Source organism: Trichosurus vulpecula, chromosome 3 (genome assembly GCF_011100635.1).
Source record: "Trichosurus vulpecula isolate mTriVul1 chromosome 3, mTriVul1.pri, whole genome shotgun sequence".
Lineage (NCBI taxonomy): Eukaryota > Metazoa > Chordata > Mammalia > Diprotodontia > Phalangeridae > Trichosurus > Trichosurus vulpecula.
Genome location: NC_050575.1, coordinates 49,821,180 through 49,843,587, shown reverse-complemented (window position 1 = coordinate 49,843,587; position 22,408 = coordinate 49,821,180). Strand labels below are relative to the sequence as shown.

At 41.4% G+C, this 22,408-nt stretch overlaps 3 protein-coding genes across 7 annotated transcripts in view; all 3 read right to left on the bottom strand.

Annotated features, from left to right (window-relative positions):
• Positions 1-22,408, bottom strand: part of LOC118842908 (protocadherin gamma-C5-like) — a 169,134-nt gene that overhangs the window by 92,122 nt on the left and 54,604 nt on the right. The window contains exon 1 of one of the 5 annotated variants that reach the window (XM_036750242.1): positions 15,180-17,600. The exons of the other annotated variants lie outside the window; for them this stretch is intronic. Coding sequence (XP_036606137.1) covers positions 15,180-17,600 — 2,421 coding nt within the window. Of the gene's footprint in view, positions 1-15,179; positions 17,601-22,408 lie in introns of those variants that run through there. 5 annotated transcript variants of the gene reach the window in all.
• Positions 1,872-4,391, bottom strand: LOC118841163 (protocadherin gamma-A12-like). Its single transcript, XM_036748558.1, has one exon. It carries the CDS (start codon positions 4,389-4,391, stop codon positions 1,872-1,874), a length of 2,520 nt encoding a protein of 839 aa, XP_036604453.1.
• LOC118841161 (protocadherin gamma-A10-like) lies at positions 10,346-12,820 on the bottom strand. Its single transcript, XM_036748556.1, has one exon. The coding sequence runs from the start codon at positions 12,815-12,817 to the stop codon at positions 10,346-10,348; it is 2,472 nt and encodes an 823-aa protein (XP_036604451.1). The 5' UTR covers positions 12,818-12,820.

The following is a 22,408-nucleotide window of genomic DNA, read 5'->3' as shown; positions in this document are numbered from 1 at the left end:
TCCAGAAATAAGCTATTTTTATTCATTTTGATGGGCATATTTATTTCATCTTTGCTCTAGTGTTAATGCTTCTTTCCTTAAAAATCCCAGAAGACACCCAGCACTTCTTTAGTTGTTTAGTTTAGTTGTTGAAAAAAATTTACAGTAAGTTTCTCTGATAAAGGCCTTATTTCTTAAATATATAGAGAATCGAGCCAAACTGATAACGTATGAGCCATTCCCCAGTTGATAAACAATTGAAGGATATGAAAGGCAGTTTTCAGAAGAATAAATCAAAGCTATAAGTCGTCACACAAAATGTCCTAACTTACTATTGATTAGAGAAAAGCAAATTAAACAAATCTGAGATACTTCACACCTATCATATTGGCTAATATGACCAAAAAGGAAAATGACATGCCAGAAAGGATGTGGAAAAATTAGTACACTAATGCACTGTTGGTGGAGTTGTGCACTAGTCCAACCATTCTGGAGAACAATTTGGAACTATGCCCAAGGGGCTAAAACTATACATGACCTAGCAAGGCCACCACTAGGTATGTACCCCAAAGAGATCAAAGGAAAGGGTAAAAGATCCATATTACAAAAAATGCTATATTTAGAGCAGTTCATTTTTTTGTGCTGGCAAAGAATTGGAAATTGAAGGGAAGCCCATCAGTAGGCAAATGGCTGAACAAGTTGTGGTATATGACTGCGATGGATTACTATCGTGCTATAAGAAATGATGAGTAGGATGGTTTAAGAAAAACCTGGGAAGATTTATATGAACTGATGCAAAGTGAAATGAGCAGAACCAGCAGAACATTGTACTCATTAACAACAATATTGTCACAATGATCAACTGTGAAAGACTTAGCTACTCTGATAAAGAATGATCCAAGACAGGGACCCATGGTAAAAAAAAATGCTATCTATATTTAGAGAGAGAGGTGATGAACTCTGAGTGTAGATGGAAGCATGTTTTTAAAACTTTATTTTTCTTGTTCTTTTTGTATGTGTGTTTTCTTTTGCAACATGGCCAAAAAGGAAATGTTTTTCATGACTTCACATGTAAAACGAATAACGTATTGCTTTCCTTCTCAAGGAATGAGGGAAGGGAGAGAGGAAGAGAATCTGGAACTAAAAAATGAATGCTTAAATTTTTAACATGTGATTTGGAAATATTTAATGAAATAAATAAAACTATATTTAATAAAAAGAAACTCTATAAGCTCCTTGGTTTTAAATAGAATATTTTAAAAGTCGTTATTTGGTGATGAATTCACTATTCAATCCTCAATAAGGCACAAGTTATATTTTGAATTGAAACATGTTTTACTCCAGTGTATGTATACTATTCCATCAACTCTCCCACCTTTTCAAACTACAACAGAGAGGCTGAATTTTCGATATAAGAATAACAAATTTCACTTGGGCAATAGAGTACACTAAATGAGACCCTCGGGCGATTCTAGGTCCCTTAAGGGCTTAGATTCTAATGTCTCTTGCCCAGAGGCAAGACTAAGTTGCTCAGAAGAGGGTGAATTTCCCTAGAGCCCAGGAGAGAAGCAGCTGATAGCTAAAACATCAAAATCTGTAATTTTCTACGAAGATTTTCAGACTAAGACAATAAACTACTGAACCAGCAAAAAAAAAAAAAGTTAGTCTAGTGCTAACATTGGACTTTCTCTAGCAGGTTTATAGCCAAGCAGAAAGAATCAATTGTCTGTACAAATACAACAATTCAAATATAAAAGGCAGTACAAATATGAAAGGTATCACCCAGAGTAGAATAACAAACAAATATTTGCATTAATCATTAGCTTAATGATGACTAATAAATGAATGTAATATTTTAGTAATCTAGCAATGACTAAACAAAAATAAAAAATTCATAAGGAAGGACTTTCTTTGTAGGAAATTAAAATGAAAACCAACATAGCAGATAATGAAGAAATAAGATAATTGTTGATAAAATGAAAGAAACTCACAGAAATGAGAGCAGGATCTCTGGCAGAAAACCTTGAATCCTCTGATACTAACAAGGGCTCCTTTTTCTCACAACTCTGCGGATTAATTAAAGCATCTGCATAATTGGGCTGGGGAAAAAGCAACTGGGTCTTCCTAGAATCCATGGTGAGAGAAACCTCATGGGAATAAGTCTGGAGAAAAGCCTGGACCCCATCGAAGTCCACAAACTGAGAGGGTGGGATGTTACCCATTTGGCCACTGGAGGACTGTAACAGCTGTGAATTTTGCCAATATCTTAACTTGATCACCAGTAAGACAATGATGAAGGCAAAGAACAGAGAAGACACCACTGCCATTGCAATGACAAGATAAAGAGTGAGACTTGCGTCTTCTAGATGCACTGCAGTCTTCAGATTGCTGAGATCTGAGAGGATCTCGGGGATGCTATCAGCCACGACTACTGTGACACTGATAGTGGCAGACAGAGGTGGTTCTCCATTGTCCGAGACTGCTACCACCAGACTTTGCTTGAGGGCATCTTTGTCCAGGAAGGCCCTTGTTGTCCTGACCTCCCCTGTGTGCATACCCACCAAGAAGAGCCCAGGCTCTGTGGCCTTCTTCAGACTGAAGGATAGCCAGGCATTCTGGCCAGAGTCTCCATCCACGGCCACAACCTTGGTCACCAGATATCCTGGCTCTGCAGAGCGAGGAGCCAATTCCACTCCTGTGGAACCATCTGTTGGGAAGGTAGGGTACAAGATTTCTGGGGCATTGTCATTCTGATCCAGGATGAACAGAGTTAAGGACACATTGCTACTGAGAGGTGGGTCTCCCCCATCCTTGGCTGTTACTTGAATCTGCAAATCCCGGAACTGTTCATAATCAAAAGAGTGCAGAGCATAGAGGACACCAGTCTCAGAGTTGATAGAGATGTAGGAGGAGAGAGAGGCCCCATGGAGAATGTAGTCCGAAATGGAGTACGTGAGCCTGGCATTCTCTTCGGTATCGGGGTCACTAGCGGTCACTGAATAAATGGAAGCGCCTCTTGCATTATTTTCAGGGATGTAGGTAGAATAAGATGTCTGACCAAAGCTGGGTGGGTTGTCGTTGGTGTCTTCTACTCGTAAGAGAATGTGAGTGCACGTAGATAGCGGTGGAGTTCCTTGGTCTGTGGCCGTAACTGTGACATTATACATGGATATCTGTTCCCGGTCTAGGGCTTTGTCAATTACCAAACTGTAATAATTTGCATAGGATTTTTCTAATTTAAAAGGTAGGTGAACCGCGATGGAACACGTTACATGACCATTATCCCCGGAGTCTCGGTCATGCACATTTAAAAGGGCAATCACGGTTCCCGGAGGTGAGTTTTCGGGGACTGAACTGGTGAAAGAAGTGACCGTCACCTCTGGTGCATTGTCATTCACGTCTAGAACTCTGACCAACACCTTTGCGCTAGTTAGAAGACCACCACCATCCTGCCCTTGAATTTCCATTTCATAGATTTTCGATTCTTCATAGTCCAGTGATTCTAGAAGTAATAGTTTTCCAGTCTGGGGATCAAGCTGGAAAATTTCTGAAGCTTTGTCATCGATGTTCCGAAAAGAATATGTCACTTCCCCGTTGATTCCCTCATCCGAATCCGTAGCATTCACCCGGAGCAGCAACATCCCCTTGGGAACGTTTTCCGGAACACTCACGCTGTACTCTGACTGAGTAAACACTGGGACGTTGTCATTCGAGTCTAAGACCAGCACGCGGATTCGAGCAGTGCCGGAGAGGCCTGGATCTCCCCCATCCGAGGCCTTGAGGAGGAGGTGATGAACAGATTCCTCCTCTCGGTCCAGGGCCCGTTCCAACACCAGTTCCGGGTATTTGACCCCATCCATTCCACTTAGCACATTCAGAGAGAAGTGATTGTTCTGGCTCAGCTGGTAGCTTTGGAGTGAATTTATCCCCTCGTCTGGATCCCTCGCGCTGGGAAGCCCAAAACGTATACCCGGTGCTGCATTTTCATTGATTTTTATTTCTACTTCATCTGTCCGGAAGCGTGGAGCATTATCATTAACGTCAGTCACTTCTACTTCTATGCCATAAATTTTCACTGTGCCCTCCATTAAAAGCTCCACATTTAAAAGACACCTGGAAATCCCAAGACAAATTTTCTCCCTGTCTACTCTGTCCGCAGTGACTAAACTGCCGCTTCTGACATTGAGAGCGAAATGCTGCTTACCTCCGGAGACTATGCGGGCTCTGAGCTCTGACAATTGGTGGGGCTCCAGTCCCAGGTCCTTCGCGATGTCACCCACGAAAGAGCCCTTCTCAATCTCCTCGGGAATCGAGTAATAGATCTGCAGGGCCCCTGTCTCCCGCAGCGATCCCAGAAGACAGAAAAGCAGGATTCGCTCTCTGCAGACCCAAAGCCTCTGCAGAAAGATCATCGCTGCATCCGCAGCTGAATTGTTTGGATTTCCTCTTTTTCAAGTTATCTCCGGACTGGTTGTTATTTCCTTAAGACGTCGAGATTGTCATTTACTGGCAGATTCCGAAAGGCTCCAAGGCTTTTGAAATGAGTCTCCGTGAAAATCAGGAATAAACGTTTCTGACTTGGGGTTCTTTGTATTGTGGGAGAAAGGATAGGCTGGAGGGATCTCACAGTGCCTTTCCTCTCCTGACTGGTGAACAGCGGCGCTCAGAGGCTCAATCTGTTACTGTATCCTCTTAAGCAAACCGTGGATTACCAAAGTATTAATACAGCTATGGAACTTTCTTGTTTTTGTTTTACATGCATTTCTTTACACGAAAGAAACACTGATAGACCGGAAATGGAGTTTTCAGTTAGTTACGCAAATATAAATGCTCCTTGGAGCTTCTAATTACAATTACCTTTTCCCATTACACACTTGGAACACCAACCAAGCAGGGTTCCATTAGAAGGAATTCTTATAAAATGAAAAAAAAATCCCCAAAGAAGTAACTTAATTGCATTTAAAATGTGTTTATGTGAGAGTGAATTTTCATCTCCAAAAATGTCCAATTTCTGTTTTCTCATTTTACTTTGAATAAAACATGATAATTTGCTGTTTGAAGTTTCACCTAATTAGCCAAAAAATGTAGAAGTGGACTCTATCAGAACCAGAATATCTTGACTTCTTATTTAAAAATTAGTCTATAATGAGACAAGAACTTCCATAAAACAAGTAACATTTTGATAATTCTCAAGAGCAAGAAAAGAATGAGATATATTCCTAAGCCATATTGAAGATATTTACTACCTCCAAATTCACAACCATACCAATTCTTTGACAAAAATTCGTGAGAAACCACAGTGAATATAACATTTACATATATAATTAAAGACTCGAGTTGACGGACATATTAAACAGTGCTAATGGGGTTGAAAGTTGTCATCTACTTCATCTCTTACCTATATGAAACTAAGGATGAGATGTTATCATTATGCCATAGGTGTACAACTATATCAACCAACCAAAATAAAGCAAATTTAGGTCAAAACTATAGCTACAAGGGTTTGCCCGTGACTTTAGCTAAGAAGATGTTAGTGAAATTTGATATGCAAAATAATATTATATTTAGTAGACGCCTACCTGTGAAAGAGTGTTCGAATGACATTTGGCATCACCATTTAAATTATTCTTGAATAACATGGAAGTAATATCTGTGTCGAAAAGGCCTGGAGGACATTGGTCAGTTGATTTTAGGTAGTTGAATTCTGTGTTTCCTGGGTCTGACGCTACACATAGATTGTAGGAATAAGGCAATGTCCCTTCACTGTAGTTTGGGGGGATGTTGGGCCCAGACTTAGAGCAAAGATCCACTTGGAAACAGCCCCATGCTTTAGAACCAGAGGATCTCCGAAGGCGCAGGGCAATGGCCAGTGTCACTGTTATGAGAAACAGCATAGATATTAGGGCCAGAGCCACTACCAAGTAAAACTGTAGCTCAGACTGGGAATTCGAAGGGTCTGAGCGGTCCTCCCTCATCTCAGGCAGCGCCTCCTGCAGACTGTCTGCAAAGACCAGGTGCAGAGCCACAGTGGCCGACAGAGGGGGCTGGCCTCCGTCTTGCACGGAGACCAGCAGGCGGTGCCGGGCTGCATCTCGGTCAGTCAAAGCTCTTGCTGTCCTGACCTCGCCTGTTCGCAGCCCCAGGCTGAAAAGCCCGGAATCTGTGGCTTGCAGCACATGGTAGGACAGCCATGCATTGTGTCCCGAGTCAGCGTCTACTGCTACCACTTTGGTGACCAGGTAGCCAGGCTCCGCCGAGCGAGGGACCATATCAAAGAGGGCTGAACTGTCGGGCTCCATCGGCGGGTAGAGGATCTTGGGGGAGTTGTCATTTCGGTCCAAGATAAACACTTGCAAAGTAACATTGGCGTGGAGGGAGGGCGACCCTGCATCCCGGGCCTGCAATATTAGCTCGAAAGTACGAACCTGCTCATAGTCGAAGGAACGCTGAGCAAATAGGTCCCCACTGTCACCACTGACTGATATGTAGGAGGACACAGGCAGGGGGGCCAAGTCGCTACTGAGGATGAAATAAGACACATGGCCATTCGCTTCCAGATCAGGGTCAGTAGCTGAGACTCGGGCTATGGAGGCTCCAGAGGGGTTGTTCTCAGGGACATAAAAGACATAGGTAGGTTGGAGGAAAACGGGAGGATTGTCATTGATGTCCGAAATGTACAGGGAAATGGTTTTGCTGGTGAACAGAGCTGGATTCCCCTTGTCTGTGGCAGTCACAGTAATGTTATATTCTGGAGTCTGCTCTCGATCCAGGGCCCCGTCTGTCAATAATTTATAGTAATTCCTGGAAGAGGATTCTATTTTAAAGGGAACAGTTCCTTCTATATGACACACAATCTCCCCATTCTCTCCAGCGTCTCTATCATATGTTTTAATCAAAGCAATTACTGTCCCGGACACTGTATCCTCAGGGATAGGACTGGACAGAGATGTTAATGTTATTTCGGGAACATTGTCATTTTCATCCCTAACGTCTAAAACAATTTTGCATTGAGCAACCAGAGAGCCAGCATCCTTGGCTTCTACATCCATGGTGTATACCTTTGTTTCTTCAAAGTCTAGAGTCTGCTTAATAATGACTTCTCCAGTGGTGGGATCCAGTCTAAACTTGTGTAAGGTGTCTTCGGTGATTCTCGTGAAGGAGAAGGTGATCTCTGCATTGATCCCCTCGTCTTTATCTGTGGCTGTCACTTGCAGCACCGAAGAACCGGGGGGGCAGGTTTTCTGATATGCTTGCTCGGTAGATATCTTGACTGAAGACAGGAGGATTGTCATTAGCATCCGTGACAATGATCCTGATCTGAGCAGTGCCACTTCGGACGGGATCGCCCCCATCAACTGCTGTCAAGATCAAGTGGTGAGAACTCTGTATTTCTCGGTCGAGGGATTTTTCTACCACCATTTCCGGGTATTTGCTGCCATCGGGATTATCTTTCACCCTCAGGGAAAAATAGGGGTTTGAATTTATCTCGTAAAATTGTAAAGAATTGAACCCAACATCTGGATCCTCTGCTGATTCAAGAATTAATCTAGCTCCTGGAAGTACCGACTCACTGATTTCCAAACTTAATTCATTTCGACTGAATTGCGGCTCGTGGTCGTTAATATCCTGAATCGTTACAACTGCATGGAAGATATTTAAAGGATTTTCCACCACTATTTCAAGTTGTAGCTCACAGACCTGTCTTTTCCTGCATATTTGCTCTCTATCTATTCTGTCACTGACCAATAGATCTCCACTGTCTGCGTTCACAGTAAAGTATTTCTTTTCCCCAGTAACTCGCAGTTTCCTAACCGGCAGATCCGGGATGCTGAGCCCCAGATCCTTGGCAAGATTCCCCACTACCGACCCTTTCTCCATCTCTTCTGGAATGGAGTAGCGGATTTGCTCGGAAAGCACGCAGCAGAACAAAGAAGCCAAGAAGAGAAACAGTACTTGCCTCCACAGAGTCATTCCCGGCTCCCGGGAGTGGCGCCGCATTCTTTGACCTCAGCTCGACTGCCTCTGTGATCCCGCGAAACTGTAGTTTAAATCAAGGTTCTAATAGTCCGCAGTGAAGGAAAGCCGGCCTGTGCCTCCGATTCGTGGCTTAAAAGCAGTTTGTTCTGGGGGCAAGATCTGCGCAGCAGCAATAATAAGTGAGTATGCGCTGGGTCTCCTCTCAGCTCTCAGGCTACTATGCCTGTGCAGGAAATTTCTTTGCAGGAAGGGCATCGCTTAGCCATCTCTCTCCCGGTCCTGGACAACAGCGGCGCTCCGAGGTTTTTTTAAGGAACTGCAAAGCTACGTGGATTTCTAGAATCAATCTTCCTGGCCCCAGATTTTATTATTTTGCCGAGTCCTTCAGAAAGACTCAGCCCATGGTAGTCAAATAACTTGAACGTTAATTCGTTTCTGTTAGTGACAGCTTCAAAAGAGATTTCGGAGCCTATTCTTTCCAATTTCCTTATTAAATGCCGAGAGAGAATACTACATCACAAACCTCTCATTTATGCTTATTCCAAAACCTTTCTAAAGTCGAACTTCTGCAAAAGAAATTTAAAAAGCCATTGTTCTGCAACTCATTTTCGGGCGCAAGAGAACCTTCATTTGCCTTAAAGCAGGACACTAAGAAATGTTGAGTGAGTGAACAAACCAAATGTAATCACCAAAATTATCATCATGAACTAATCCTTTGCCAGTTTTACCAGTCCTTTCAATGCTTATCTTCAAAATGTCCAAAGCCAAGAAAAAGAATGAGGTGAAGAAGGGGAAGGGGGGACACTTAGCTGGAGCTAACTGGAATAGGCCTTTTCTTATCAAACCCAGAGATTAAGTCTTTTTCTTAGATCGAAGACATCTTTGGGTGAGTTGGCTTTTCTTGGGAGATGCTTACCTAAGCTCAACGTGCTATGGAACTGTTTCTTTACTCTGATCAGAGTTTAGGAAAATGAACTGGAAGTCACAAAGAGCAAGCAGAAGCCTTATTTCTCCTAAAATGTTCCTTCAGAACTATCTCAAACTCATGCTGAGTGAGTACCAAATATGAAAAAAGAAATTAAGAGCTCTTGCCCCAATATTTCAGTGTTTTGATGCTCCATGTCTTCATCTCTGCTGATACTCTCTTTAAGTAGGCAGGAACTGAAACTACTCTACCACTTCAGAGAGCCTTTGAGACTTACCAAAAAAAATTCATCACCTGTTGATTTGTCTCTCCAAATTTAGCTAGACTGGTCCATTGATGTTGATTGTCACTGGTCTATACTCTGACTCTTTTCATCTTTATTGTTGCGGTTGTAGTTATCGTTGTTTAGTCATATCTGGCTCTTTGTGACCCCATGGACAAAATAGGGTTTTCTTGGCAAAGATACTGGAGTGCTTTGTCATTTCCTTCTCCAGTGTGTCCCCATTTTACAGATGAGAACTGAGGCAAATAGAGGTTAAGTAACTTGCCCAGGTCACACAACAGATAGTAAGTGTCTGAGGCCACATTTGAACTCAGATCTTCCTAATTCCAAGCCCAATGCTTTATCCACTGTGTTACCTATCTTCCCCTTCCATCTTTATAGGACCTTCCAAAGTTTGTGTTTTCCTGGCATGGTCTGGAAGGTCCCAGAGATGCCTTCACTTTAGATGAGGCATCTATGTTGGAACTTTGACATTTATTATGAAATTAAAGTCTTTAAGGAATCCCAGAAGGAAGGCCAAAGTATAAGTTGACATGAAATTGAATTGAATAAGAATGAAGAAATCTGCACCATCTTTTTGTGTAAATTTGTATGATCCATGGATATACAGCTTTAAAAAAACCTAATTTTTTTCCTATAGGAAGATAACTACCAACTGACATTTGTTTAGAAGGTCGTGGTCAGGAATTTCATATATAATATGTACATGTACATACGTACATATACATACACACATACATATATAACCACGTATTTTGCTCAATGCACTTTTTCATAGCTCCCTATTTCAGAAAATAGTATTTTAAAAAAGAGAGGTAGTGTATATAGCCTTAAGACTTTGACTCAAGTAACCAGAATATATAATCTGCTTAGTGTCATTTGGGAGAATTCAACTCTTGAGCTGACCTCATTAGCATGCATTTATAACCAACTTAGATAATTACTAGAAGAAACTATTGTTTCCACTAGGATAAGAGATCAAATTTAAGTGTTATGTATAGACGCCTGAATAATTATTATATAGGACACTAACAAAAATACCAGATGAATGAGGTAGATACCAACGCATTCATTGCATTTCAATAACATGGTAGTTTCAACAAAAGCTAAATAGGAGCAGAGGAAACTTTGCCGAATCCCTCTTAAACCACACACTACAAACCAAACCAAAATCAACCCTATTAGAGAGTGAAGAAACAAGAGCAAAATAGATGAGAACAGGAACTCACGGGAGCCAAAGGAGGATCATGAACGGAACACCTCGAATCCTCTGGTACTAAGAGTGGTTTCGTTTTTTCACTGCTGTGCTGACTTAAGAGGGTATCAGCATAGTTGGGTTGGGGAAATATCAAATGGCTCTTCCGAGAGTCAGTGGTGAGAGAAACCTCATGAGAATAAGTCTGGAGAAAAGCTTGAACTCTATCGATGCCCAAGAACTGTGAAGCAGGGACAGTCCCTAAATGGTCGCTGCCTGAACCTAAGAGCTGGGAGGTCTGCCACCTCCATATCCTGAGTGCCAGCAAGACAATGATGAAGGCAAAAAACAAGGAGGAAACTGAAGCTACAGCGATGACTAGGTAGAATGTGAGGCTAGAGTTTTCGAGGTCAGAGGATGCCTCTTGGCTGCTAAGATCTGAGAGGATCTCGGGGATGCTGTTGGCCACTGCCACTGTCACACTGATAGTGGCAGACAAAGGCGGTTCCCCTTTGTCAGAGACCACCACCAGCAGATTCTGTTTGAGAGTGTCTTTATCCATGAAAGCCCTGGCAGTTCTGATTTCTCCAGTGTGTAGACCCACAGAGAAGAGCCCAGGTTCTGTGACCTTGAGTAGACGGTAGGACAGCCAGGCGTTCTGGCCAGAGTCTTTATCCACTGCCACCACCTTGGTAACCAGGTAACCTGGCTCTGCAGACCGAGGAGCCAATTCTACTCCTGTGGAGCCATCGGTGGGCAAGGCAGGATACAGAATTTCTGGGGCATTGTCATTTTGATCCAGGATGAATAGAGTCAGGGACACATTGCTGCTGAGAGGCGGGTTCCCCGAGTCTCGAGCTGTCACTTGTACCTGCAAGTCCCGGAACTGTTCATAATCAAAGGGGCTCAGAGCATAGAGGATGCCATTCTCTGAATTAATAGAGATATAGGAAGACAGAGGTGCCCCGTGGAAGATATCTTCCTCAATAGAGTAGGTGATATGGGAGTTCTCTTCGCTGTCTGGATCACAGGCAGTCACAGAATAAATGGAAGCCCCTCTAACGTTGTTCTCCTCCATGTAGGCAGAGTAGGATGGCTGACCAAAGGTGGGAGGGTTGTCATTGATGTCTGCCACCTGCAGAAAGATGTGAGTGTCTATGGACAGGGGTGGTGTTCCATGATCTAGAGCTGTTATGGTGATATTGTATGCAGAAACCTTCTCTCTATCTAGGGCTCTGTCCGTCACCAAACGATGATAACTATCAATCGACTTTTCTAGTTTAAAAGGAAGATTCTCCGAGACCGAGCATGTGACAAGGCCATTCTCCCCCGAGTCTCCGTCATGTACATTTAAAAGGGCAATTACGGTCCCCAGGGGAGAATTTTCTGTCACTGGACTAAATAGAGAGGTGATAGTCACTTCTGGGCTATTGTCATTTAAATCCAAGACGGTAACCAGTACTTTAGCTCTTGCTAAAAAAGCATCTCCATCCTCAGCTTGTATTTCTATTTCATAGAAGTTTGATTTTTCGTAGTCCAGATCTCCAGATATTGTTATTTCCCCAGTCCTTGCATTAATCTGGAATATCTGTAGCTTTTTTTCATTTTGTCTCCGGAATGAATAGGTCACTTCCGCACTGACTCCCTCATCTGGATCAGTAGCATTCACCGTGAGCAGAAGCGTCCCCCTAGGCACGTTCTCGGGAATACTGACACTGTACACTGACTGAGTAAACACTGGCGCGTTGTCATTCACATCGAGGACAGTCACTCGGACTTGAACTGTGCCGGAAAGCACTGGATCTCCCCCATCCGAGGCCGTGAGAATGAGGTGGTGAACAGGCCTCTCTTCCCGGTCCAGGGCTCTCTCTAGCACCAATTCTGGGTATTTGGCCCCGTCAGCTCGGCTTTGCACAAGCAGAGAAAAGTGGTGATTGGGACTTAGCTCATAGCTCTGGAGGGAATTCATCCCCACATCCAGATCAAAGGCTTCCGGAAGAGGGAATCGCATTCCGGGAGCTGCGGCTTCAGTGATTTTAACTTCTACTTGTTCTACTTGGAACTTCGGTACATTATCATTAATATCTGTTATTTCTACTTCTACTGCAAAGAGTTTTACTTTATCCTCCACCAACACATTGAAATTCAGCAGGCACTGGGAGCTCTGAGAGCAGAACTCTTCCCTATCTATTCTGTCCGCGGTGACTAAGCTGCCGCTTCTGATGTTCAGAGCAAAATGCTGCTTCTTACCTCTGGTGATTATGCGGACTCCGCGCTCCGCCAGCTCCCAAGACTGCAGCCCCAGGTCCTTGGCCACATCGCCCACGAAAGAGCCCTTCTCCATCTCCTCAGGCACAGAGTAGCGGATCTGGGTGGCCCGAGTATTCCCCAACATCCCCAGGAGAAAACAAAGCAAGACTCGTCCTCTGCAGTCCCGGCGCCTCTGAAAAGCAGCCATAGCTTTCTTGCTGCCAAATTATCCGGTTTTCCAGTAATTGAGACTGTGTCTAGATCACTTCTTGTATCCTCTGTATTGCAAGCTGTAGGCATCCAGAGGTTGAGTCCCGAGCTTGGAGGGCACAGGGGCCGAGTCTCTGTGTAACCTCGGACTGTGTATGTCTGATATGCCGGGGCTTTGTGCTTTAAGAGTTGTGGGTTGTGCTGGAGCTCCCCACGTAGTTCTCTTCCTGATCGGTGAACAGCGGCGCCCAGAGTCCTAACCAATTACTACACTCGCGCACACATCGTTTGAAAGAAAAGGAAAACCATCCAACCTTTATAACATGCTTTGTTTCTTGCTACATAACATTGTTCCTTATTCTCTTTTTATTATATTCTGTAGTAAGCTGCCATCCTTTTGTTTTCAGGGCAGAGAGGAGGACAAAAGGAGATAAAATTCTATAGTATAATTAAATGTTAAATTCCAATAAAACGGGTAAGGTTCCTAATTTAAACTCTAACGTCCCATTCTCATTTGGCAGCTTTTCACAAATGTCTTTAGGAAGAGAGTTCTTTGCTCCTCCTACTTATTGCATCGCGAAAGGAATACTTTTACTTTATTCTCCCGTCTCTTTTGGAAGTAGTAATTTAAATATTCCAAACCTTTTTAGGGGTTGCGGTATTAGTATGATTATATGAAAGAATACAACTCTTCTTAAATATACAATATCACGGGTTTGTACTTAAGGATTACGTTTAACCAGCACTGTCGGATATGGATATTTTTTGGAGGACGGTTTTGCTATGACTGTCCTTTTTACTTTTCCTTCTAAAACAATTTTCAGAAGAAAATATAGAGTACACTTTTTCTCTTCTTGCAATTCCAAATTTTGATTGAGAGACACAATGTGGAAGATTACTTAAATAAGTGATTTATGGACCTGTCATTTCATTTGCTATAGGGAACTCCCTTTACCACAGCTGTTCTGCAAATTATAGTCTTAGTGACTTCTCTGAAGATACTGAGAGGTTAAGGGACTTACTCAGGGTTACGAATTCAGTATGGGTCAGAGGCAGAATTTGAACCCATGTCTTCCACACTCTTAGACCTTCATGCTATCCACTATACCATGCTGCCTCTTCTACGTACATTCTTGCTGATAGTTCACATTAGGAGCTATCAAATCGATGGGATTCAATAATTCGAGTGAGGAATAGAAATCACATAAACTTAATACTCTCACACTAAATGTGTGTTAAAGAATCATGTAAAAATTTGTTATTTGGGATGATTTTCTGAGAGGTAGAGGGGAGGAATACTTGGGATTACTATGATGGTGTAAGAAACAGAAGGTATCAACAAAACACATTTTTAAAGGAGGGAAAAGAACTATGTGTCCCAACTCTACTGTTACCCTTGAAAGAATGTATAATGCAGACTTTGTATTTTCTGTTGAGATGACTATTGAAAAATTGTGTTCTATTTTAGACAGTTCATAAGAAAATCAAGAGCTAGAATCTTTACTAAGTACACCGAGCAAAAAAGTAATAGATAGAGAATGTTAGCTTTAAGTGAAGGTAGAGGATGGCTCCAGGTATGTATTAGAAATGAAGGGAGAAAGTATAGTCAGAATAAATTTAATACCAGGGGCTTAGGTCTCCAAGAAAGAAGATACTAGTGGGTTTTTAAAAATTCTGCTTGTGGAATGAAAGAAAAAAAGGATCATTAAGGTAGGGATTTGTATATATTGATAGAAACATAATAATACTTATTTTCCTTCATAGAAATGTTTTCTTCTAGCAACTAAGTAAAACTAAGGCTAGAAAAGAGATTGATTTTAACTAGGAGAAAAGCTGCAGTGTGTTTTGCACGGAGTAAATTTGAAGAACAGCAAGCTGACATCGATTCAGTAAGTGAGAATAAAGAACAAAGTGTCTCTTTAGTTGCTATAAGGTAGAAAGGGATAGGAGCTAAAGGAGAAGAAAGATGTTTAATCATATCTTAACATTTGTGTTAAACCTTCTCAGCCTCCACAATCTGTTTGGATGTATAATATTTGTTTACAAACAACTAGCTATTTTCCCACATGGTGAATCGAGGAGGAGGAGGGAGCCACTCTTCAGGATCTCAATACTATATTTCTTGAATTTGTCAAACTACCCATACCAGGGTAGGTGTGTATATAAAATAAATGCGCAGCTTTGGCCAGGAAAATAAAATGCTTTGAAGACTGAAATGGCAAAACCAAGATTACTAGATTGTGATAGGCTATGACTTTCCTGAAATGAGTCGCAAACTATGATAAAGATATATATTTTGGAGGAAATGTGCAAATTGAATAGAACAATGAAAAAGAAAAGATAGTCAAACGAAAGCTCACCATATCTAGAGTCTCAGGGTAGGAAGTTGAATCGTTGACGCCAAAAAGTGGATATGAAGGCCGAGATAAATCAAAGGAAAGGAGATCCTGTCCTGGATTTAAGGGACCATTGCATTTGGGAACTTTAAACGCTGTCTTTCCCTGGTCCATGGTCACACAGAGATCGTAGGAATAAGGCAAAGTATCACTGTAGTTTGTGGGAAGGCCAGGTCCAGACTTAGAGCAAAGATTTGGCTGCAAACAACCCCACACTTTGGGACTGGAGGATTTCCGAAGACGTAGTGTGATGGCCAGAATCACTGTGACTAGAAATAGCACTGAAACTAGAGCCAAAGATATTACCAAGTAAAATTGTAACTCATATTGAGGGTCTAATATATCAGAGTGCTCCTCTTTCATCTCAGGCAGCGTCTCCTGCAGGCTGTCTGCAAAAACCAGGTGCAGACCCACAGTAACCGACAGAGGGGGCTGCCCCGCGTCCTGCACAGAGACCAGAAGTCGGTGCCGGGTAGAGTCTTTTTCAGTTAAAGCCCGCGTTGTTCGGACCTCTCCCGTGTGCAGCCCCAGACTGAATAGCCCGGGATCCGTGGCCTGCAATAGGTGATAGGACAGCCAAGCGTTGTGTCCCGAGTCAGAGTCCACCGCCACCACCTTGGTGACTAGGTAGCCTGGTTCAGCTGAGCGAGGGACCATGTCGAAGAGGGCTGAGTTGTCTGGGCCCAAGGTAGGGTAGAGAATGTTTGGGGCGTTGTCATTTCGATCCAAGACGAACACTTGCAGGGTAACATTGGCGCAGAGGACCGGAGAGCCTGAGTCACAGGCCTGAAGAATCACCTCGAAAGTTTGGATCTGTTCATAGTCGAAGGAGCTCTGAGCGAAGATGTCCCCGTTGTGGCCACTGACAGACACATAGGAGGATCGTGACACAGGAGCTAGGCCACTGCCGATGATGGAATAGGACACCTGGGCATTCTCCTCTAAGTCCGAGTCAGAGGCCGAGACTCCAGCAATGGAGGCTCCAGAGGGGTTGTTTTCAGGGACATAAACGACATAAGAAAGGTGTAGGAACACAGGAGGGTTATCATTAACGTCACCAACAACCAGGGTGAGGATTTTGCTGGTGGATAGAGAGGGGCTTCCTTTGTCTATGGCGATCACCGTGATGTTATACTCTGGGATCTGCTCTCTGTCCAAGGGTCCATCTGTCATTAATTTATAAGAGTTTCTTGAAGAAGATGATATTTTAAATGGGACATTACCTTTTATTTTACAAGAGACCTCTCCGTTGTGTCCAGAGTCTTTATCACGAGTTTTGATCAATGCAATTACGGTGTTGGGCAAAACGTCCTCTGGAATTACGGAGGGTATGGATTGTAATATAATTTCTGGAGCATTGTCATTTACGTCTAAAACTTCAATTTCAACTGTGCACTGTGTAACCAGTCCACCTCCATCCCTCGCTTCCACCACTAGTGAGTAGTCTTTGTTTTTTTCGAAATCGATACTCTCTGCAGTTGTAATTTCCCCACTATTAACATCCAGATCAAATACCCCTGTGTGCAGCAAATAGTCTTGACCCGTGCTTCGGAAAGAGAAGGTGATTTCTGCGTAGACCAGCTCATCTTTGTCTGTGGCCATCACTTGCAGGACGGAAAAGCCCCGGGGCAGGTTCTCTGGGAGACTGACTCTGTAGACGTCCTGGCTGAAGACTGGTGCATTATCATTAGCATCTGTGACCTTGATCCGGATCTGAGCGGTGCTGCTTCGAGCAGGGTCTCCACCATCCACAGCAGTTAGGAACAACTGATGAGAACTCTGTGTCTCCCGATCTAGGGACTTCTCCAATACCAGTTCTGGATATTTATTGCCATCTTTATTCTGTTTATTCACTAGTGAGAAATCAGCGTTGGGACTGATGTGGTATTTCTGAAGAGAATTGATGCCAACATCTGCATCCTGTGCTGTTACAAGGATAAATCTGGCCCCTGGCAGGGTAGATTCGCTTATTTGCAAATCAAAGGCATCTTGACCGAATTGTGGTGAATGGTCGTTTATATCCTCTATCTCCACCGTTATGTGAAAAAAATTTAGTGGATTTTCAGCGACTGCTTCGAAATCGAGGGCACACACAGGCTTCTTCCCGCATATCTGTTCTCGGTCTACTCTTTCCCTGATCACTAGTTCCCCGCTCTCTGCGCTTACAGTAAAGTATTCTCTCTCTCCACTAACCCGCAGTTTCCGAGACCGCAAGTCCCGCACCTCCAGCCCCAGATCCTTAGCGAGGTTGCAAACCACAGACCCTTTTGCCATTTCTTCTGGAACAGAATAGAAGATTTGATCCGAAACCGCCAGACAGAACAAAGACACCAAGAAGGGAAACAGTACCTGCGGCTTCAGTACCCTGCCCGTCTGGTTTTCCATTCTTCTTTCTCTATCCAGCTTTATCTCCCATTTAGGGAAGTCTGGTTTCGCCTTCCCTTAAGAGTCTCTGTGACTAAGGGTGAGTACTCCTACTCTCTGTGGCGACGAATCCATGCAGGGTCTCCGGCGTAGCTAGCGCCAGGGACTGAATGCTGACTCTCCTCTAAGATGTGATCTCTGTGACTGCACAAAGAATCGACCAGCAGGAAGTTCCCACAAATGGATGTTTCAGCTCTGCCTCTGTGCTGTCCGACAGCGGCGCTCAGAGTCCTCAGTGGAAACTGCAGTCCTTGACGTATCAGTATATCCAGCTAAAAATTATTTTCGGCTTCTGCCCAATGCAGCAATTCATTGTTTTGAAATATCAAAGCCTTAATTGTGTCTCTACATAATTTTTACTCTTTCCAGAGTATCAGAAGAGCCACCAGCGTTTTTTTTCTTTTTTCTGTTAAGGAGCCTTTGGTTCCAGCTATAATACATTCAAACGATTTTTGCCCTTGTTAGGTTTCTTGAGCATTATCCACCATTTCTACTTTAAGTCCGCACAGATATAATACACACTTACTGTAGTGCGTCTCCACGGACAAAATCTCATAGAAAGCTGTGTAACCTAGTTAAATTGAAAACCATGCCACAGCGGATAGAATGATGGGTTCGAATCCTGTCTCTAAGCAACTGGGACTGAGCAAAAGACTCGGAATCTCAGTTTCGTCAAAGGGGGATAATAATGCACTCCTCCACAAAGTTGTGAGGTTCAAAGTAAAGCACTCTAGCATATCTATGCTGATCATAGTTGCCGTCTCTGATTTCCATATTTCACTATCCCTTTATACATTTTGTTCTCCATTAAGAAAAAGACTCTCTTCATGTTTGAATGCACAATATTTAATATTTTCTAGTACCTACATCAGTCCTCAAGTGTTTGACAACAGGAAGGCACCTAACTCTCTCCAAGCTCCCTAAAAAATAATTTTAGGCACGATGGTATGAATTCACAGAATAAGTACTTTCTAAACTCCTATTTTTGCCATTGAAGAGTGATGTGAACATCAAGATCACTGGAAGTTTATTTGGACCATTTCTTGCACTCTAAGGAAAGCTATTAGTCTGCCCATTCTGTATTGGGTCAAAAAGTATGGAGACAACTTATCTAATGAGTTGCCCCCTCTTCACTGAATACTTAGGAGCTCTTTGGGGTCGGGAATGAAACAGTGAACAGTTTTTCTTTTTCTTTTTTTTTTAACGTGATGAATGTATTTTTTATATTTTTCTCTCAGTCTGTCAGGAATTTCATAAACATCAAGAAAACTTTCATAAGATTTTCTCACAAATGACACGATCCTCAGATACTACAACAGGTTCGCAATTCATTGTACGATAAAAGAAGACAGGGAAACTCAATCATTTTTATGTCAAATTACCAGAAGACCCACAAAATTGTGCCCTTTTCGACATTATAGGGATAACTACTAAAAAGCAATATCTGTTGTGTCAGCCAATACTGTATGAATACACAATTAAATGGCATCAGGTTTTGATTGCAACTTTCGTTGGTTTGAAGAGTTATTTGACTGATTCAATTGAATCACCTTATTGTTTGGGCATCATATATATATATATATATATATATATATATATATATATATATATACACACACACACACACACACAGTGTATCTCAAAGTTAACACTACAAAATGTAGCAAAACACCAAACTTTCTTTTTAATAGCATCAAGTATGTAATTGACCAGACATAATCAAACACACACATCACCACATTAAGTCACTTCACCTCATTTTCTAATAAAATAATAAGTGTCAGCCACTTGATAAGCTATTTTTATTTCTGGTCAGGTTTCCTTTTTTATTTGACCAAATATCATTACAGTGATTCTTTGTTGAATATCTATCAATATGAGCACCTTCTTCAAATACTGACACATACCACACACTGACAACACAATGTCTAGGAGGAATGGAGAGATAAGAGATATTCAAATGCTTACTTTTAAGGAGCTTAGAAGACTGATGAAGACTTTCAAAATAGCTCTATATTGAATCTCAGACCAAGAATCTGCTTTAAACCTATCCTTGAGCTTCTTCTGAATAGCCTGGGAATTTGCCCAGTGCTGCTAACTTTGTGTAGTTATGCAATTGAAATTATACTCAGAAAAAAGCTAAACAAGTCACCTTTCATTCCTCATTTAAGAAATAGGTTGTAAAAATTAAGTGACCTTGTACAACTTAGGCAGTTTTAACATATGCTTCTTACAGTAATGAGTAATCAAGTAGACTAATGAACACATTCAATCACTCATCGATTCACAAAGATCCTATACTATGACTGGGTGGGATTTATACCAGGAATGCTGGGCTGGTTCAATATTAGGAAAACTATAGGGATAATTGACCATATCAATAACAAAAACAACAAAAATCACATGACTATGTCAAAAGATGCAGGAAAAGCTTTTGACAAAATAAAACACCCTCTCCTGTTAAAACCAAGAATAAATGGAGCTTGTCTTATGGTGATAAATAGTATCTATCTAAAACCAAGAGCAAGCATTACCTGTAATGGGGATAAACAAGAAGTTTTCCGAATAAGATCAGAGGTGAAGAAAGGATGTCCATTATCACCTTATTCAAGGTTGTAGTAGAAATGTTAGTTATAGCAATAAGATAAGAAAAAATAGAAGGAACAAAACAGATAAAAGGGAAACAAAGCTATCACTCTTTGTGATATGATGGTATACTTAGAGAATCATAGAAAATCAATTAAAAAATCTAATTGAAACAACTAACTTCACCAACATTGTAGGATAAACCTATATAAATGAACAACATTTCTATATATTATCAACAAAACCCAGCAGGAAGAGATAGAAATAGAAATTCCATTTAAAAATAACTACAGGCAGTATAAAATATTTGGGAGTCTTACCTAGGGTGCTGAGACACACTCAGGAACTATAAGGACACAATTAGAAAATATTTTTTCACACAAAGACAGATCTAAATAATTGAAGAAATATTAATTGCTGGTGGATAGACCAGGCCAATATAATAAAATGACACGTCTACCTACTGCCATGCCAACCAAACTACCAAAGAATTATTTTATAGAGCTAGAAAAAATAATGAAAAAATTCACCTGAAAGAACAAAAGGTCGAGAATTATCAAGAAAATCAATAGAAAAAAAAGAAGGCAGTCTACTAGTACTAGATTTCAAACTATATTACAAAGTGGTCATCATCAAAACAATCTATTACTGGTTAAGAAAAAGAGTGGTTGATTAGTGGACTAGATTAGGTACACAATACACAGAAGTAAGTGACTATAGCACTCTAGAGTTTGAAAATACCAAAGAGCCAAACTCGTGGGTCAAGAACTCACTATTTAACAAAAATTGCTGGGAAAATTAGGAAGCAGTTTGGTAGAAACTAGGCATAGGCCGAGATCTCACATAGAATGTCAAGATAAGATCAAAAATGGGTACATGATTCAGACATAAAGGATGACATAAACAAATTAAGGGAGCATGGAAAAAATTATCTGTCAGGTCTATGGATAAGGGAAGATTGTGTGACTAAGCAAGAGATAGAGAGGATCATAGAAAGTAAAATACATAATTTTGATTACATTAAATTAAAAGGGCTTTGCCGAAACAAAACCAAATATAACCAAAATTAGAGGGAAAGCAGGAAACTGGGGAAATTTTTTTTTACAGCAAGTTTCTCTGATAAAGACCTCATTTCTCAAATATATAAGGAACCAAGCCAAATTCACAAAAATAAGAACCATTTTCCAATTGATAAATGGTTAAGGGATCTGAACAGGAAGTTTTCAGAAGAAGTTAAAGATATCAACAGTCCTATGAAAATATGCTCTACATCACTAATAATTAGAGACATCAAATTAAAATAGCTCCCACCCATAAGATAGGCTAACATGACAGAAAAGGAAAAAGACATATGCTAGAGGGGTTCTGAAAAAAAAAAACCGGATACACTAATGCATTGTTGATGGACTTGTGAATTGGTCTAATCATTCTGGAGAACAATTTGGAACTATGCCCGAAGACCCATAAAACTGTGCACGCTCTTTGACTCAGAAATAACACTACTAGGTTTGAATCCCAAAGAAATTTTTTAAAAAGTGTGGGAGGGGGGAAAGACCTATATGTACAAAAATATTTATAGAAGTTCTTTTTGAAGTAGCAAAGAATTGGAAATTGAGGGAATGCCCATATATTGGGAATAGCTGAACAAGTTGTGGTATACGATGCTGTTGAATACCGTTGTGCTGTAAAAATTAACAAGGAGAATGGTTTGAAAAAAACCGAGAAGTCTTATACGAACTGACGCAAAGTGAAGTAAGCAGAACTGGGAGATCATTTGTGCACAGTAACAGCAATACTGTAACAATGATCAACTGTGAAAGACTTAGCTACTCTGATCAATGCAATGACCCAAGACAATTCCAAAGGACTCATAGTGAAAAATGCTATCCACCTCCAGAGAGAGAATTGATGAGCTCTGAAGGCAGATTGAAGAATTTTTTTCCACTTTATTGATTTTTCTTGTTTTTTTGGGGGGATGCAACATGGCTAATATGAAAATATGTTTTGCATGACTTAGCATGTATAGTTTGTATTATATTCTTTGGCTTCTCAATGGGAGGCACAATGTAAAGCACATTTGTTTATGACAATGAAAATTCAAAGAGTATGGGAAAACATATGAACTGTTGCAAAGTGAAGTAATAATAATAACAATACGCACAATGACTACTACAAAACAGATG

What these genes read in the sequence shown, in the direction of transcription:
- LOC118841163 (XM_036748558.1), bottom strand. Translation starts at nt 4,391, where the DNA reads ATGATCTTTCTGCAGAGGCTTTGGGTCTGCAGAGAGCGAATCCTGCTT.
- LOC118841161 (XM_036748556.1), bottom strand. Translation starts at nt 12,817, where the DNA reads ATGGCTGCTTTTCAGAGGCGCCGGGACTGCAGAGGACGAGTCTTGCTT.